Here is a 17093-nt window from a genome sequence, read left to right as displayed (position 1 = left end):
CACACAGCTTAATGTACATCACGTGCAAAGTATGAGGCATGCAATCCAGAATGAGAATCAGGCCACGAACTATGCCACATCCAGCACGATCCCACCGCCAAACACATCTTCCCCTCCCCTCTCAGATTTCTGAAGAGACCGCTCCCTCCGCGACACCATAGTCCACTCTTCCATCACCCCCGACAGCCACTCTCCTCCCCATGGCACCTTCCTGTGCGAGCACAGGAGATGCAACACCTGCCCCTTCACCACCTCCCTTTCCACCATCCAGGGCTCCAAACACTCCTTCCAGGTGAAACAGCGGTTTAAATTAAACTTCTTTCAATTTAATATACTCTATTCGCTGCACACAATGCGGTCTCCTCTACATTGGGGAGACTGGGTGATCACTTTGCTAAGCACCTCCACTCTGTCCGCAAGCATGACCCTGACCTGCCAGTCGCTTGCCATTTTAATTCCCCTTCCCACTCCGACCTCGGCTTCTTACACTGTTCCAACGAAGCTCAAGGAACAGCACGTCATCTTTCGTTTAGGTACTTCATAACCTTCCAGACTCAACACTGATTTCAATAATTTCAGATAATAACCACTGCTCCCGTTTTTTCAGTTAGTTAGTGCTAGTAATGGTTCTGCTGCTGTCATTTACAGCTACTCCTGATCAATCTTTTGTTTCTTAACCTGTCCCATGACCACCTTCCTTGCCTTGCACCTTGGTCACTTTTGTCATTTAATCACTCATGCCCTCTACCCTGTCACAGACCTTCCCTTTTGTTCTTTGCTTCCACCCCCCCCCCTCCCCACTTTCCCTGGCTTTAAAACTTTAACCCTTTTAACATCTTTCAGTTCTGACGCAAGGTCTTCGACCCGAAACGTTAACTCTGTTTCTTTCTCCACAGATGCTGCCCGACTTGCTGAGCTTCTCCAGCATTTTCTGTTTTTATTTCAGAATTCCAGCATCAGCAGTATTTTGCTTTTGAGAAACTAGTGCTAGTTTCCTTTGCTCAGGTTTTTCTGGTCCACTGCAGCATCCTAGTGGTTAAAACTAGGATGAATACAACTCAGAGCCCAGTTGGATCCCAGAGACCAGTGCAAGCAGAGTATCTATCCAAATCTCTGAGGATCCTATAATTCCCATAAATCGGCCAACATGAGCACAAAACGTCAGAGTAATGCTTCATCACAACAATTCTTAGTAATTTAGACCATCAACGCATCCACTCAAATCACACGGATATCGGTAACTCCCTTTTCTGTCCGATAGCTTAGCAGAAGCAGCTTACACACCTATAGATTCCCCACCTAAAACCAGGGTCACACGTGCGGACAGAGCAAAGGTGTTCAGCAAAGCAATCACCCAGTCTGCGTTTGGTCCCCCCAACGTAGAGGAGACCGTATTGTGTGCAGCGAATTGAAAGTACAAGTAAACCGCTGTTTCACCTGGGAGGAGTTTTTGGGGCCCTGGATGGTGGGAAGGCAGGTGATGATGCATCTCCTGCACTTGCGCAGGAAGGTGACATGGGGAGGCGAGCGGGTGTTGGGAGAGATGGAAGAGTGGACTAGGGTGTCACAGAGGGAGCGGTCCCTTTGGAACGCTGAAAGGGGGAAGAGAGGTGTTTGGTAGTGGGATCGCGCTAGAGGTGGCATAGTTTGTGGCCTGATCTCATGCCTCAGACTTCTTCACACATGATGTACATTAAGCTGTGTGGTGCATTCTAGAGTAATCATACACAATAGCATTTTAAATTTTTATAGATTAGTATAACTGCTTAAAATCCCTGAAAGTGCCAACTTGGCATCCTCCAGTACCTCATGCAATGCCACTTGGCAAGTATGCCCCTAGATAGAAAGTAATAGAGTACTGAACTATGAAGGTAATTAGATTGAAGCCCTACCCCGCTCTCAATAGCTACATATGCACTTTCCAACTGGGAAAACGAGGTAGCAATCAGAAGTGGGAGCTTTAGCTTATTTTCACTTCCCTAACTTTGAAACCAATGTTGCACTCCACTTTTCAATCCAGAAGGATCAAACCTGGGGTTTGTCTGGTCTGTGTGGTTCAGTTCTGGACCAAATGGTGCACATCTGTAGATTTCAAATGAGGAAAGAATCAGGCTCAACTATGATGCCCTCGAGATCATACAGCATGCCATCCACAATCAAACAGCCTATGGACATTCACCGTCTAAGCCACAAGAGAATGGAAGGCATCGTATACTAGCAAGACTCAATAATTTCAAGTGAGGGAAAAATTTAGAGGAAAAAAATTCATCAAATCCCTAATTTTAAATCCACCAGTTTTCTATTTAACACCCCCACCCCCAACAAGTTTATTGCCTTTTCTCCCCTCCTGGTTTTTTCAATCATTATTTTTTTTAAAAAATTCATTATTAGGATGTGGGCGTCGCTGGCAAGGCCAGCATTTATTGCCCATCCCTAACTGCCCTTGAGAAGGTGGTGGTAAGCCGCCTTCTTGAACCACTGCAGTCCGTGTGGTGAAGGTTCTCCCACAGTGCTGTTAGGTAGGAAGTTCCAGGATTTTGACCCAGCGACGATGAAGGAACGGCGATATATTTCCAAGTCAGGATGGTGTGTGACTTGGAGGGGAACATGCAGGTGGTGTTGTCCCCATGTGCCTGCTGCTCTTGTCCTTCTAGGTGGTAGAGTTCGTGGGTTTGGGAGGTGCTGTCAAAGAAGCCTTGGCGAGTTGCTGCAGTGCATCCTGTGGATGGTACACCAGTGGTGGAGGGAGTGAATGTTTATGGTGGTGGATGGGGTGCCAATCAAGCAGGCTGCTTTGTCCTGGATGGTGTTGAGCTTTTGAGTATTGTTGGAGCTGCACTCATCCAGGCAAGTGTATTCCATCACACTCCTGACTTGTGCCTTGGAGGTAGTGGAAAGGCTTTGGGGAGTCAGGAGGTGAGTCACTCGCCGCAGAATACCCAGCCTCTGACCTGCTCTTGTAGCCACAGTATTTACGTGGCTGGTCAATGGTGACCCCCAGGATGTTGATGGTGGGGGATTCGGCAATGGTATTGCTGCTGAACGTCAAGGGGAGGTGGTTATATTCTCTCTTGTTGGAGATGGTCATTGCCTGGCGCAAATATTACTTGCTACTTATCAGCCCAAGCCTGGATGTTGTCCAGGTCTTGCTGCATGCGGGCTCGGACTGCTTCATTATTTGAGGAGTTGCAAATGGAACTGAACACTCTGCAATCATCAGCGAACATCCTCATTTCTGACCTTACGATGGAGGGAAGGTCATTGGTGAAGCAGCTGAAGAAGGTTGGGCCTAGGACACTGACCTGAGGAACTCCTGCTGCAATGTCCTGGGGCTGAGATGATTGGCCTCCAACAACCACTTCCATCTACCTTTGTGCTAGGTATGACTTCAGCCACTGGAGAGTTTTCCCCGATTCCCACTGACTTCAATTTTACTAGGGCTCCTTGGTGCCACACTCGGTCAAATGCTGCCTTGATGTCAAGGGCAGTCACTCTCTCCTCACCTCCAGCATTCAGCTCTTTTGTCCATGTTTGGACCAAGGCTGTAATGAGGTCTGGAGCCGAGTGGTCCTGGGGGAACCCAAACTGAGAATCGGTGAGCAGGTTATTGATGATTAAGTGCCGCTTGATAGCACTGTCGACGACACCTTCCATCACTTTGTTGATGATTGAGAGTAGACTGGTGGGGCGATAATTGGCCGGATGGGATTTGCCCTGCTTTTTGTGACCAGGACATACCTGGGCAATTTTCCACATTGTCGGGTAGATGCAGGAACAGCTTGAGGCGCGGCTAGTTCTGGAGCACAAGTCTTCAGCACTACAGCCAGGATGCTGGGGCCCATAGCCTTTGTTTTATCCAGTGCACTCAGCCATTTCTTGATATCACATGAGTGAATTGAATTGGCTGAAGACTGGCTTCTGTAAAGGTGAGGATATCGGGAGGAGACCGAGATGGATCATCTACTCGGCACTTCTGCCTGAAGATGATTGCAACTGCTTCAACCTTGTCTTTTACACTCACGTGCTGGACTCTGCCATCATTGAGGGTGGGGATGTTTGCAGAGCCTCCTCCTCCCGTTAGTTGTTGAATTGTCCACCACCATTCATGACTGGATGTGGCAGGACTGCAGAGCTTTGATCTGATCCGTTGGTTGTGGAATCGCTTAGCTCTGTCTATAGCATGTTGCTTCCGCTGTTTAACATGCTCATAGTCCTGTGTTGTAGCTTCACCAGGTTGGCACCTCATCTTTAGGTACGCCTGGTGCTGCTCCTGGCATGCTCTTCTACACTCCTCATTGAACCAGGGTTGATCCCCTGGCTTGTGGGTAATAGTAGAGTGAGGAATATGCAAGGCCATGAGGCTATAGATTGTGCTGGAATACAAATCTACTGCTGCTGATGGCCCACAGCGCCTCATGGATTCCCAGTTTTGAGCTGCCAGATCTGTTCTGAATCTATCCCATTTAGCACAGTGGTAGTGCCACACAACACGTTGGATGGTGTCCTCAGTGCGAAGACAGGACTTCGTCGCCAAGAGGACTGTGCGGTGGTCACTCCTACCATGGACAGATACGTCTGCGACAGGTAGATTGGTGAGAACGAGGGTCAAGTAGATGTTTTCCCTCGTGTTGGTTCGCTCACCACCTGCCGCAGGCCCAGTCTGGCAGCTATGTCCTTCAGGACTTGGCCAGCTCGGTCAGTTGTGGTGCTACCGAGCCACTCTTGGTGATGGACATTGAAGTCCCCCACCCAGAGTACATTCTGGGCCCTTGCTACCCTCAGTACTTCTCCAAGTGGTGTTCAACATGGAGGAGGACTGATTCATCAGCTGAGGAAGGGCGGTAGGTGGTAATCAGCAGGAGGTTTCCTTGCCCATGCTTGACCTGATGCCATGAGATTTCATGGGGTCCGAAGTCAATGTTGAGGACTCCCAGGGCCACTCCCTCCTGACTGTATATCACTGTACCGCCACCTCTGATGGGTCTGTCCTGCCGGTGGGACAGGACATACCCAGGGATGGTGATGGAAGAGTCTGGGGCATTTGCTGAAAGGTATGATTCTGTGAGTATGGCTATGTCAGGCTGTTGTTTGACTAGTCTGTGGGACAGCTCTCCCAATTTTGGCACAAGTCCCCAGATGTTAGTGAGGAGAACTTTGCAGGGTCAACTGGGCTTGGTTTGCCTTTGTCGTGTCCGGTGCCTCGTGGTCCGATGCCAGGTGGTCCATCCGGTTTTATTCTTATGACCATTCGCAGCGAGATTTTACAACTGAGTGGCTTGCTAGGCCATTTCAGAGGGCGATTAAGAATCAACCACATTGTTGTGGGTCTGGAGTCACATATAGGCCAGACCAGATAAGGACAGCGGGTTTCCTTCCCTAAAAGGACATTTGTGAACCAGATGGGTTTTTACGACAATCCGGTAGTTTCATGACTACCATTACTGATACTAGTTTTTTTTTAATTCCAGAATTTTATTTAATTAATTGAATTTAAATTTGCCTGCTGCCGTGGCGGGATTTGAACTCATGACTCTGGATTATTAGTCCATGCCTCTGGATTACTAGTCCAGTAACATAACCACTATGCTACTGTACCTGACGGTTAATACTTCAAACTAACCACAAACCATTGTTAAGCTACCTCAAAAGAACCTTATCTTCCTCTTTCATCCCAAACACTACTTTTCCCATTAACAATTCTAAACTCTGTCCAATATTTGAACACTTTTCCCATATCAGGGGAAGCACTTCTTACTCACTCCTGTACAAGATACAAGATAAAGCTTGTTATCCAATATCCAATCAACAATACTTCTTTCATTTTCAACCTCCAACTTTTCTCTCTCCTTCTCATATCCTTCACATCTATTTTAAAATCAATACTATCAAAGTGATTACTCCGCTGAACTTTGCTCACATTTCTACTGAGCTTCAAATACAAAAAGAAAGAAAGAGCTTGCATTTATTTAGTGCCTTTCACAACCTCAGGATGCCCCGAAGCGCTTTACAGCCAATGAAGTACTTTTGAAGTGTAGATGCTGTTGTAATGTAGTTTTGTAATGTCAGAAACACAGCAGCCAATTTGCACACAGCAAGGTCCCAAATACAACATCCTGCATGTTCTTGGTCCTCCCTGCATTCTCAAATGTGTTAAATTCAAGATTCTTTACATAGCCTTTTACTCATTCTTTCCTAGGGCCACAAAATTGAGGAACTCCTTTACACCTACAATTTACAGGTTTTTTTTTTAAACTTTTCGCATCACCAAACCACTACTACTTTTTTAACCTGATCATTTCTCTTTTTTTTCCCCAATCTTGGTGATGTCATGTACTAATAGCCTGGATCCTTCATCTAGGTTTCTCAGTTAAGAAAACAAAAGGCCGTTGAATCTTCTCTCCTTCACAACTATCACATTAGCATTAACTTTACAGCTAAATGACTCATCTTTCTGTACCCGTACATAGATAAACATCACCAACCTTAAAACACTACCATACAGATTAAGTTCCAAGAATAAGATTAAACCAGTGTATTTGAGATGCACGCATTATTTCCAAGCAAGTATATCAAACATATGATTATGAAAGTTTATTCAAAATGCCATATTTCTCACACAAGCACTGGTTAATGTTCAACTATCTACAGGAGCACTCACCAGACCTTACTCCTTGGTCAATTAGCCAGAACTAGACAAGCCCTTTGAACTACACTTACCATATTATCTGATGCACTTGCCACATCCTTGCACATTTCTCCCAAATACAATAGAGCAATTCACATGGTGGTGTAAGCTTATTTGTGCACTTTGGCCCTTCAACAATATTTCTCAGTAATAGAAGGGAATTTACAAGAAAAAGCACAGAATCTAAATACCAAGAGAGATGTAAAGCGAATATAAAAGCTTAAAAAGGGATGAAGAAAGTGTGCAAGAGGTGAACTGATTGGGAGACTGAAGTTGCTTTTACACTGATGAATTGCTATTGTTCTGTTTAGGCAGAACAATAGAGACGCAAATATGTTCAATAAATAGTTTCCCCATGTCTACTAGCTCCCATAACCAGACAAAGCATTTCTGAACCCATAGGATCATGAATCCAATGGGGTGCAGCCAACAGACGGAGACCCCACATCTGCTGTTAGCATCATCCATGCAATATAAAATTGGATAGACTTAATACAAAACCACTGATGCAGAGAATGTAAATAATGAGAGAAAAAGGAATGACAGACAAGAGTTGGAGAAAGATAGATTTTTATTTTATTCCTAAGCAACATCGTGGGAGATGAACTAGAATTGTTCCTGTATTACGACCACACTCCCCATCTACGTTTTCACTATATTTGAACATAAATGTTCAAAGTAAATCTAGACCAGCCACATTTTGCAATTGTAACAAGCTGCACCATTCTAAAAAGCAATGCTACAGGAATAAAAGAGCACAGTGATACCCACTCCTTCTGATATGCTAGTGAAATGCACAGAGCAAGACAAGACAAAAAGCATTATTAGTTAATTGTGACTGTAAGCAAGGGTAGAACTTGTTTTATCTACACAGAAAACATAACTAGAGTATAATGTATATAAAAATTTAGGCTATGAATCACTCAACTCAACCACAACTAGATGTAGTACTTGGGGTCCCAGCAATACAAGCTTCTCCATTAATCTCTGGCAACAACGTTGACAGAATTCTTGCCATAAAAATTAATTGTTTATCTATGAATCCTACTCCTAACCCTGGAGAAACACTGGATATTGTCCAGGAAGTCCACACAGCTCCTATCCATCCTTACACACTTACATCATTTTTGATGTTTTAAAATTTATCCAACATCAAACTCGGCATGTGTATAATGAAATGTACTATGTTTGCTTGCCTGACTCTATTCCTGCAGGAACGGAACCAGTGATTCCTCCATGCAAATAGACAATACCCCAAAGTAAAACTTCAATCTTTAATATCCTATGGGCATCTTACAGATGCCCTGACTGGCATCAAGAGTCAAGTACAAAAACAAAAAGTCACTAGGTCCCAAAATCACTAATTTACAAATAAAAAGCAAAATACTGCAGATGCTGGAAATCTGAAACAAACAAAAGGCGACAGGGCACCAAAATCAATCATCCTCCCATTCCTTAAAATTACCATGGAGCACCCATACCCCAAGAATCCTAAACCATCTGTCCCTCGGCTCTTTCCCGAATGGCAATCCCACGATGTTGTCCAATGATAACCCGGCGGAACCCAGCCCGGTCGCGGTAAATTATTAATAAGAATGGGGCGCAGAGTTTGACTCCGGTCCCCAACACAACACCGTTACAGGCTCTAATGGCATCAGCGCCCACCCCACCACTTCCTTGGCCCCCGATTCTTTCCTCAGCCCGCTGTCACTCTCAATCATCTCGCTCCTGGTTACGGCTGGTGCTGCCCAGTCTCTCTCGTCAGCCTCTCCTCTCCCACCGTAGCTTCCTCATTCTCGACCCCTTTGCCCCGGTACCCACACACCTTAATCTCGGTATCACCTGCCGGTCCCAGTTACCCCACGTCCTCTCTCCCCGCTCACCCCAACCCTGGTTACCTCGATTCCTCTCATCCCGATCACTTCGACCCTAGTCTTCCAGCCTCCCCCCCCCCCCAAAAAAAAAAGTCCTGGTTACCTCAACCCCTCCCTCCCTACATCTCCCTTCCCGGTCCGGATTACCCCAGCTGCTCTCTCTCTCTCTCTGGCCCTTGTCCCGTTTACCTCAGACCCTGGCCCCTCTCTCTCCGGCCCTGGTTATCTACTGGGGATGGAGACAACCGGCAATCGGGACAGGGGGCAGAACCTGCCCCCTGTCCCGATTGCCGGTTGTCTCCATCGCCAGTAGATAACCAGGGCCGGTTGTCTCCATCCCCAGTATATCTCTCTATCGCTCTTCACCACCATCACTCCCCCATCCCGGGTTACCTCAGGCTTTGACCTCTCTCTTCCCGGTCCCGCTTACCCTCGTTCCTCTCTCTCTCTCTCCCCGGTCCCTGTCCTCAGATCCCCGGTTACTTCGGGTCCTAGTCCCTCTTCACCACCACCTCCACCCTCTCGCTCATCCTCCCCGGTACTTTAGACCCACCGGTTGTCAGTTACCTCAGACCCCGGGCTTCGCGTTACCTGAGACTCGCCGGTTGCCCGCCTGTCTCGCGCTCTCTCTCTCTCTCTCTCGTGCTCTGTGTCTCGCGCTGTTTCAGTTGCTCAGGAGCCGCACCGGAAGTAGACGTGTTTCTGTTCGCAACCGCCGGAAGTCTTTCGACGCGGAGGTGCTGGCGCCGCCCCCTTCGCGCTTCTTTCTCTTGAAACTCTCCGTTACCGGGAACGGTTCGTGCTCTGGTTGCTTTTATTTATTTAACCCGGGAATCGCTCGATTTTACCGCCCAACGCTTTAAATGAAGTGAAACCCGCCGGGGGGGGGGGAAAGATAAAGACTTGAGGTCACGTCATCACCATGCGCTGGTGTGGGTTGGGTTTGGGGCCCCGGGAGCGCGTTGCTTTGCAGCCGAACCAAGAAACTCATCAGCGGCTAACGCAGGTAGAGAGGGTCCGGGAGACGCGGGCTTTTGCGCTTCACAGACTCCATGCAGGTATACCGAAACTCAGCGCTCCCCCCGATCTGATCATCACCGGCTGGCCTGAGCCGCCGCCGCCTTTACTGGAAGTGATCAGGCCACCCTGGAAATACAAACTGCACCCGGGCAAGGCCGCGGGTGTCGGCTGTTAATGGGGTCTAGAGTTGGCCTGGAGGCTCCAGGAATCAAAGACCAATCTCCAGGACACTGCTGCGAACAAACCAGGGAGAAAAAAAAAATCATTGGGGCATTAAAAAAAAATTGTATGTTTTTTTCATTTTCTTTGAGCATTTTCATTTATTAGTTGTAAAAAAATATTGGAGATGGGAAAATTGACTATTTGGCTAAAAGTCAAGAATCATCCAATCGAGTAGCAAAGAGTGTTCACTTTACACCTGGTGTGGGAAGGCGGTGCATCACAAGGGTGGATGTGTTGGACAACCATTGGCAGGAGGGGTGGGGTGCAGTTGGAGGTGAGAGAACATGTGATGGAACCTCCAGGACTCTGTCCAACCAGAGTTGGCAATCCCACTGGGGCCGCCCTCAGGTAGCTTATCCAAGTGGCCATTGGGATCCTACAGGGTGAGTGTTGGCAGGATGGTCAATCGCAAGAGAGTTTTACAGTCCCTTCATCCGATGTCCATGCACTTTCCAAGAGGGTCACAGGATAACCATTAAGACTGGGAACCCTGGCTGATTTGCCCCCCACCTCTCCCTGAGGAAATTATACCGCTCCTTCCCCCACCCCCCTCCCAATGTAGATGTGCAAAAACCAGAGAGAACCTACAGCCTTCCTGGTCTGCAGAGTATAGGACTATGCCAGATACTGCCATTTAGCCACTGAATTATTTTCCTCTGCTATAAAGAGTAGGATTTCCAGGCTTGAGAGACAGCGGTGGGGCGATCATATGCTAGTATCACAGGAGTAGAAGGATGTTGTTTTTGTGCTGTTACTCTCTCTGAACATAAGTGTTCTGATCTCTAGTTATGTTAATGGAACATTTGCCTGAGGAAGGAGAAAATCTCCGAAAGCTTGTGAATTTAAAATAAAATTGCTGGACTATAACTTGGTGTTGTAAAATTGTTTACAATATGTTAATGGAGAGATGGGAGATACAGAATGCGGGAAGGATATGCAGAGGGTGTCACTTTGAGATAGTAATTGGCAGATGGTTTGTCGTCTTGCTCCCTTGGCTGGGTCATGGTGCGCAGTGCAGATAAATCTAGAAAGTAGAAGGACAGTATGGGTTCAGATTGCCTGTTTAAAGTGGTTTCATTATCAAACTGACATGGTCACGCAGAAGTCTTAGATTTTGTGCTGCTGGGCATATCAGCATGGTCAGATGTCTTGGCTTCACCAGGACAGCCATTCCTGGAGAACTGAGTGTGCCACTTCAGGGAGCAGGATGTTGTGTTGCAGAATGAAAGGGACATATGGAATTTGTATGTTTGGGGTATTCTCTGCATAAAAGCTCAACTTCCTGCATTTTTATTTATTAGTTAAAATACTCCATGAAATTCCAAGAAACAGTCAAGTAATAACTGGATAAAGTAAAGACTGGAAACAATAACATTCTTTCTTTGTCTTCACTTTCTTAGGTGTTTGCAGAAAGACGCAATATGGAGTCCCTATCCACCCCGTTAGCTTTAGGGATTTTGGCCGGAGTTGGATGTGGTTTGTGCCTGGGTTGGATGATACGCGGACGATTTGTTGGATCCTTAAAAACCATGACCTCTGCGCGAACTGCAGGGATGGAGACGAGCACTATGGGGGAGGGCGGGGAGTACAAAATGGTTTTGGTGGTCCGTAACGACCTGAAAATGGGGAAAGGTAAAGTGGCGGCTCAGTGCGCTCACGCCGCCGTCTCTGCTTACAGGCAAGTCCAGAAACGGAATCCGGATCTGCTCAGGCAGTGGGAGTACTGCGGGCAGCCCAAAGTGGTGGTCAAGGCACCAGACGAGGACTGCATAATCGATCTGCTGACGCACGCCAAGGAGCTGGGGCTGACCGTGAGTTTGATCCAGGATGCTGGCCGCACTCAGATTGCGCCTGGGTCACGTACCGTCCTGGGTGTTGGACCAGGCTCAGCGAAATTAGTGGACCAAGTTACAGGGCACCTGAAGCTTTATTGAAATGTGTCTGTGCTGCGACTGAATGGGCAGTTGGACAGACTCTCGGGTCTCGAACCTACCGGTGGGAGTGTCATCGATAGTCAGTGCTTCCCTGCAGATGGGCTCCAGGATCTTGTTTTTGAGTCAATCCATATTGATAGCGTATCATGCAATGCTCTGTATTCATTATCTTTGTGCTTAGGTTGGAGTGGACGTGGCAGAGACGGTTTTCCTGTATCCACTCGGTATTATTGGTGCCACTGCGCTCAGTCTCATTCTGTTTAAGTGAAAACAAACGTGTGGAGAGCTGGTGATCTGTGATCAGTTGGCACTGGTCCAGCCGGTTCAGTTGTGCCTCAAGATGCTATGCTCTGCAGAGACGCAGTGTACCCTCTGGTTGATGAGGCTTGGAGGAGATGGGCCCCCCTGTCAATAGAGCTTCTGAGTCCCAGGCAACTTGCTAAGGAAAGGTAACACAGCACACCAACACCAATTAAGCTCGGAATGTCCTACATGGAGGGGTCTCTCTAGCACCCCCTCCCCCACTCCAGTTTGTTCAGATTGATTGAAAAGGACAAGTACAAATGCTGTACAAAATAGCTCTAGAAATATGAAAATTCCAAAACAGAACTCACAAACTTCCATGTGGGGCTGATTTGTTGGATGTGCTGAATATCAATGATTTTCTGTGGAGATTCGTGACCCTTTCAATTGAAACAAAATCTGCACAGCCTTCCTAATCAGTACTTGGCCAACCAGTATGGACTCTGAAGCAGACCAGCATGAGGCACAAGGGAGAACAACTCATGTAAATAAGGCAAGTTCTAGAAATTGTTACCTGTTGATCCTGAGATACCTCAATCACTTTGATGCCAATTACTTTTTGGAAATATAACTGCTCTCATGGACTGTCTCCATTTTTCCATATTAAAGAGTCACAAAACTGATGAATTACTTTATTAACGTGTCAGTATAATTTACATTCTTTTTTTAAAATGAACTTGCACTTGAACATGATTGCTGATGCCTGCTGTAACTTTCTTTCTTTCAACTTGTGTTTTAAATGATGGAACGTTGTTATTACCAGGGCTTCCAGCAGCACCCGGTATGTTAGGCCTCTTGTTTCTCCAATGGCGTCACTCTGATTAGGTTGGATGGTTTCTGTACCGTGATTTGGTGATTAGCATGGAGGCAGGTTGGTTGGTGCGTGGTAGAAAGTTGATGCTGTATGGTGTATTGTCAGATATGCAGTGACTTTATACCTCTTGCTCCACACAAACTCTCCTACCTATATTCACGGCCACCCCCATAACATTCCTTCTCGTGGCCTCTCTATTCCCATTGTCTTGATCACACATAAGGACACCTCCGACCATTTCCTTGTAACCCATATGCCCCTACCATCTTTCAACCCCATTTTTTTCTGCATATGCCCCTGGAAAAAACTCCTTTCTCCCAAGTCACATAATTGTACTTTCAAACTCCCAACTGTCCGGTCTCCCATTCACCACGACACTTCTGAAGCTGTTGATTTGGTCAACCACTCCCTCGCTTCTACCGCTGATGCCCTTGCCTCCAGTAAAACCTTTACTCTCCCTTATCCCGGTCGTTCCCCCAAGTAGGGCCACCATCTTCGCTCCCTCAAGTGCACAGACTTGAATGTATCTGGCGCACAACTGGTTTAGCCACCCATCACCAGATCTGGCTGGACCATATCAAGTGCTTTCGGGCCCACTGTTCTGCCAAAAATGCCCACCACTATGGGATAATCCTGGAGAGAAAGAATAATCCCTGGCTTCTCTCCACTACCAACTGATTCCTTAAACCCCTTATCCTCCATCCTCCTCCCTCACTTCCAATATGCATAAGGAGCTCATGGACATTTTTATCACTAAGATTGAGACCATCCGGTCAGCTATTGCTGCTGCTTCCCTTTGCCCACCAAGGCTCCTCCCTGCCCTGAACCCGCATCTTTCTCTAGTTTCTCTCTTCTCTCCCCTCATGCCCTCTCCAAGAACACCTTCCCGTTAAATTACTGACGACCCAACTTCCATTTCTGGCCCTCATGCTAGTTGACATTGTAAATGGTTCCATCTCCTCAAGTACTGTCCCCTTTCCTTTCAAAACTGCCATCATCACCCCTTCCTCAAAATACCCACCCCTGAGCCCTCTGTCCTTGAAAACTACAGCCCCATTTCCAACCTCCTTTTCCTCTCTGAAATCCTTGAATGTATTCTTGCCTCAGAAATTCGTGCCCGTCTTTCCTGCAACTCCATTTAGATCCGTCCAATTCGGTTTCCACCCCTGCCACAGCAATGAAACCGCCCTAATCAAAGTCACATATGACATCCTCTGTGACTGTGATGTATTATCCATCCTTGACCACTCTGCAGCCTCCAATTGTCCACCTTCCTGATTATCCACCAGAATTTTCACTGGACGACGCCTTGCATGAAACGTTACAAATTTTTATTTATTTGTTCTCGGGATGTGGGTGACACTGGTGAGACAGCAGTTTTTTATTGTCAGTAGCAAGTTGCCTTGAGACGGTGGTGGTGGCTTTCCCCTTGAACTGCTGCAGTCCATGTGCTAATGGTACTCCCACAATGTTGGTACAGTCCCCACCACTTAACACATCCCCATATAAAACAGGCAGTCACTTATATCGGCCAAAAAGCGATAACCATTTACCTATTTGCATTAACGTCAATTTCAAAGTTGTCGGTTATAGCGTCTTAAATGCTCCCATTTATTTCAGGCAGAAACAGCTATGTTTACTCACGTTCGCTGAATGTTCAGTAATAAAAGAGGTTTACTGAGGCAGACTTTACTTCCGAGCTCCATCATTTTGCTGCATGATTACTTTTATGTCCTGAAGCTGGGAATGTGCTACATTGGTTCAGATGTTACAATTTCTCTTAATACATGAAACTTTCTGATTCACAGCCTCTGCAGTTGATGGATTAAGTTGGGATCAGTTCATTGCACCATTTCCTAATTTGTAGCTTTTTTTTTAATCGGTTTCTTCTGAAAGTTGTTTATTCCATCTCACTGTTGTAAGTGACCTTAATTCAAAGGGAATGTACTAGGCAAATAATTTTTAATTTTATTAATGCTACCGTGTTGTACCGGCCACCGCATATAACTGGCAAATTGCGTTCGCACAAACACGCCCACCATAAGCAGTGGGGACTGTAAGTGGGGAATTCCAGAATATTGACCCAGCAATGATGAATATCTGATGAAAAATGTCCAAGTGAGGACAGTGTATGACTTGGAGGGGAACTTGGAAGAACATGACATTGCTGCTCTTGTCCTTCTCAGCGGTAGAGGTCGCAGGAGAGGCTGCAGTGCATCCTGTAGATAGTATATGATCCAACCAGAGTGCGCTGGTAATTAAGGGGAATAATATTTAGTCCAGTGTTAGGGACACCGATCAAGCGAGCTGCCGTGTCCTGAATGGCCTCCTGTGCTGTACGATTCTATGAATCCTGTGCTCACCTTATGTCCACACATTCTTGATTCTAGCAAGTTTTTCTGGATAGCGACCAGGAGCCGGACGTCTTGCTGATTTTGTGAAATCAGGTACAGTAGTGTAGTGATTCTGGTACTGGATTAGTAACCCAGAGGTTATGCATTCAAATTTCCCTCGTGGCAAGTTATCAAAGTGAATTCAATCAAGCTGGTAATTTCTGTTTTGGCACCAGGAAAAATGACCATGGAACTGATGTTTCATTGTAAAAACTGACTAATGTCTTTCAGAGAAGGGAGCCTGACGCTGCTACCCAGACTGTCCTTCATGTGACTCCAGTCCCACACTATCTGGTTGATTCTTAATGCCTCCTGAAGTGGTCTAGAAAGCCGCTCTGTTGTAAGGACAATGGGCAATAAACGCAGCCTTCCCACATCCTGAGGATAAATAAAAGAAAATTCCCCCACCACCTCCCCTAAACTCGGATGTAGAGACCAATTTTAGGATCTCTTTCTGCACAACTAACTCAGATCATGGAATGGAGCACTCTCACCTTTCTGGAATCCAGTGTCAGCAACAAGTGCTTTCAGATCAATTATAAAAGTTATTTGCAGAGTAAACATCCCTCTACTCTGCCCAACAACATGCCTCAGCTCCAACTTCCTACTGCACCAGCGTGACATTTTTCCGTTCCCCCCCACACCAGCCGTTGTGTGGCCTCTTGATTAGGCACATTTTTAACAAAAAAAATGTCAAACAAAAAAATGGATTTATTTTTAAAATGGTTTCGGCACTGACTGAAGGGCTGTGTATTCTAGGAAGTGAAAGGCTATTTTGAAAATGTCTAGGAGGGAAAGTCAGATGCACTAACTAACTGGGTTCAGTCCCAGATGAGCACTATTTCCACACACTGCTTTGGTTCCATAACCTAATTATTTATATCTAATTGATAAAAAAAAATTAAAACTCTATCAGTCACTGCAAAAATAGATCTCATTATAAGAGGAAAAAGATTAAATGATTTCTAAAAATACAGCTAATTGTGATGTTACTAATTATTTCCTGACCCTGCTCATTTATGCAATTATCGAGTTCTGGGAGTTAGAACCGGTGAGTATTGAGCTGTTGAAGGTCACTTTCTACCCAAAACCCTCTCCCAGCCCAAGCAATTCCATGAATGAATATCTGAAATGAAGTTCAGTTTCTAGAGAGAACAAGCCAGAAAGAAGACGATGTGTGGATTGCAACCATGACTTGAGGCGATCTTAACCCAATTTCATTTAATTCGCTGTTGGGAATAGAAAAGTTTCAGGAAGTTTTAAGGAGAAAAGTTAAAAGAAGAAATCAAAGTTATTGATCAAAACTTTTATTTGATTGCACCGTGAGGTCCATCCCAAGCAGCTGCCTGTACCAAGGTTAATGCGACGCTCTGAGTCGCTTGTCACATTACAGTTGAATCCTGATCGTGTCTGGTAACCTCATGCTTGGATCCGGCTTCTTCTAAAAAGAACAAATCTGCTGGTGGCTGGGCAGAATGGAACTGCATCAGACGTGGTACTGAGCCACACAGAGCAGAGGGAGCCATGGTCTGTGCTGCGTTGGCTGATCGCAGCTGGTAGTACTATATTAACCTTAGCATCCAAGAGCTAGAGAGAGGGAAACAAATTGGCTGCTTTATGCTCATGATTGTTATCCAATGTTGAGCCCTCCATCCCCCCATCGCTTAGAAGTGCATATCCCATAAGGACAGGTCCAACCTCGCCTGTGATCCCCATTCATAATCTTAAAATCAGAGCTAGGCCATTCGGGAGTGAAATTAGAAAGCACTTTCACACAAAAAGGGTAGTGGAAATCTGTACTTATCCAATTCCCAGGTGAACAGTATAGATGCATTTAAGGGAAGCTAG

General features: G+C 46.1%; 2 protein-coding genes across 7 annotated transcripts in view; one reads left to right on the top strand and one right to left on the bottom strand.

Annotated features, from left to right (window-relative positions):
* Positions 1–9259, bottom strand: part of vmp1 (vacuole membrane protein 1) — a 150159-nt gene extending 140900 nt beyond the window's left edge. For 2 of the 3 annotated variants that reach the window (XM_068008484.1, XM_068008481.1), the window contains exon 1: positions 9151–9259. The gene's annotated coding sequence lies outside the window, so the exon portion shown is untranslated. Of the gene's footprint in view, positions 1–9126 lie in introns of all 3 variants that reach the window. The other variant, XM_068008482.1, reaches the window with a different exon arrangement.
* On the top strand, positions 9251–12673 carry ptrh2 (peptidyl-tRNA hydrolase 2). 4 transcript variants are annotated; one of them, XM_068008488.1, is made up of 2 exons: positions 9251–9354; positions 11202–12673. In XM_068008488.1, exon 2 carries the CDS (start codon positions 11223–11225, stop codon positions 11733–11735), a length of 513 nt encoding a protein of 170 aa, XP_067864589.1. In that variant the 5' UTR covers positions 9251–9354; positions 11202–11222; the 3' UTR covers positions 11736–12673. The 4 variants fall into 4 exon arrangements, with proteins under 4 accessions (XP_067864589.1, XP_067864586.1, XP_067864588.1 ...); XM_068008485.1 differs by lacking the exon at positions 9251–9354 and adding an exon at positions 9392–9565; XM_068008487.1 differs by lacking the exon at positions 9251–9354 and adding an exon at positions 9534–9617.
* Positions 12674–17093: the final 4420 nt, after the last annotated feature.

Source organism: Heptranchias perlo, chromosome 28 (genome assembly GCF_035084215.1).
Source record: "Heptranchias perlo isolate sHepPer1 chromosome 28, sHepPer1.hap1, whole genome shotgun sequence".
NCBI lineage: Eukaryota > Metazoa > Chordata > Chondrichthyes > Hexanchiformes > Hexanchidae > Heptranchias > Heptranchias perlo.
This window is presented reverse-complemented; position numbering and strand designations above follow the sequence as displayed.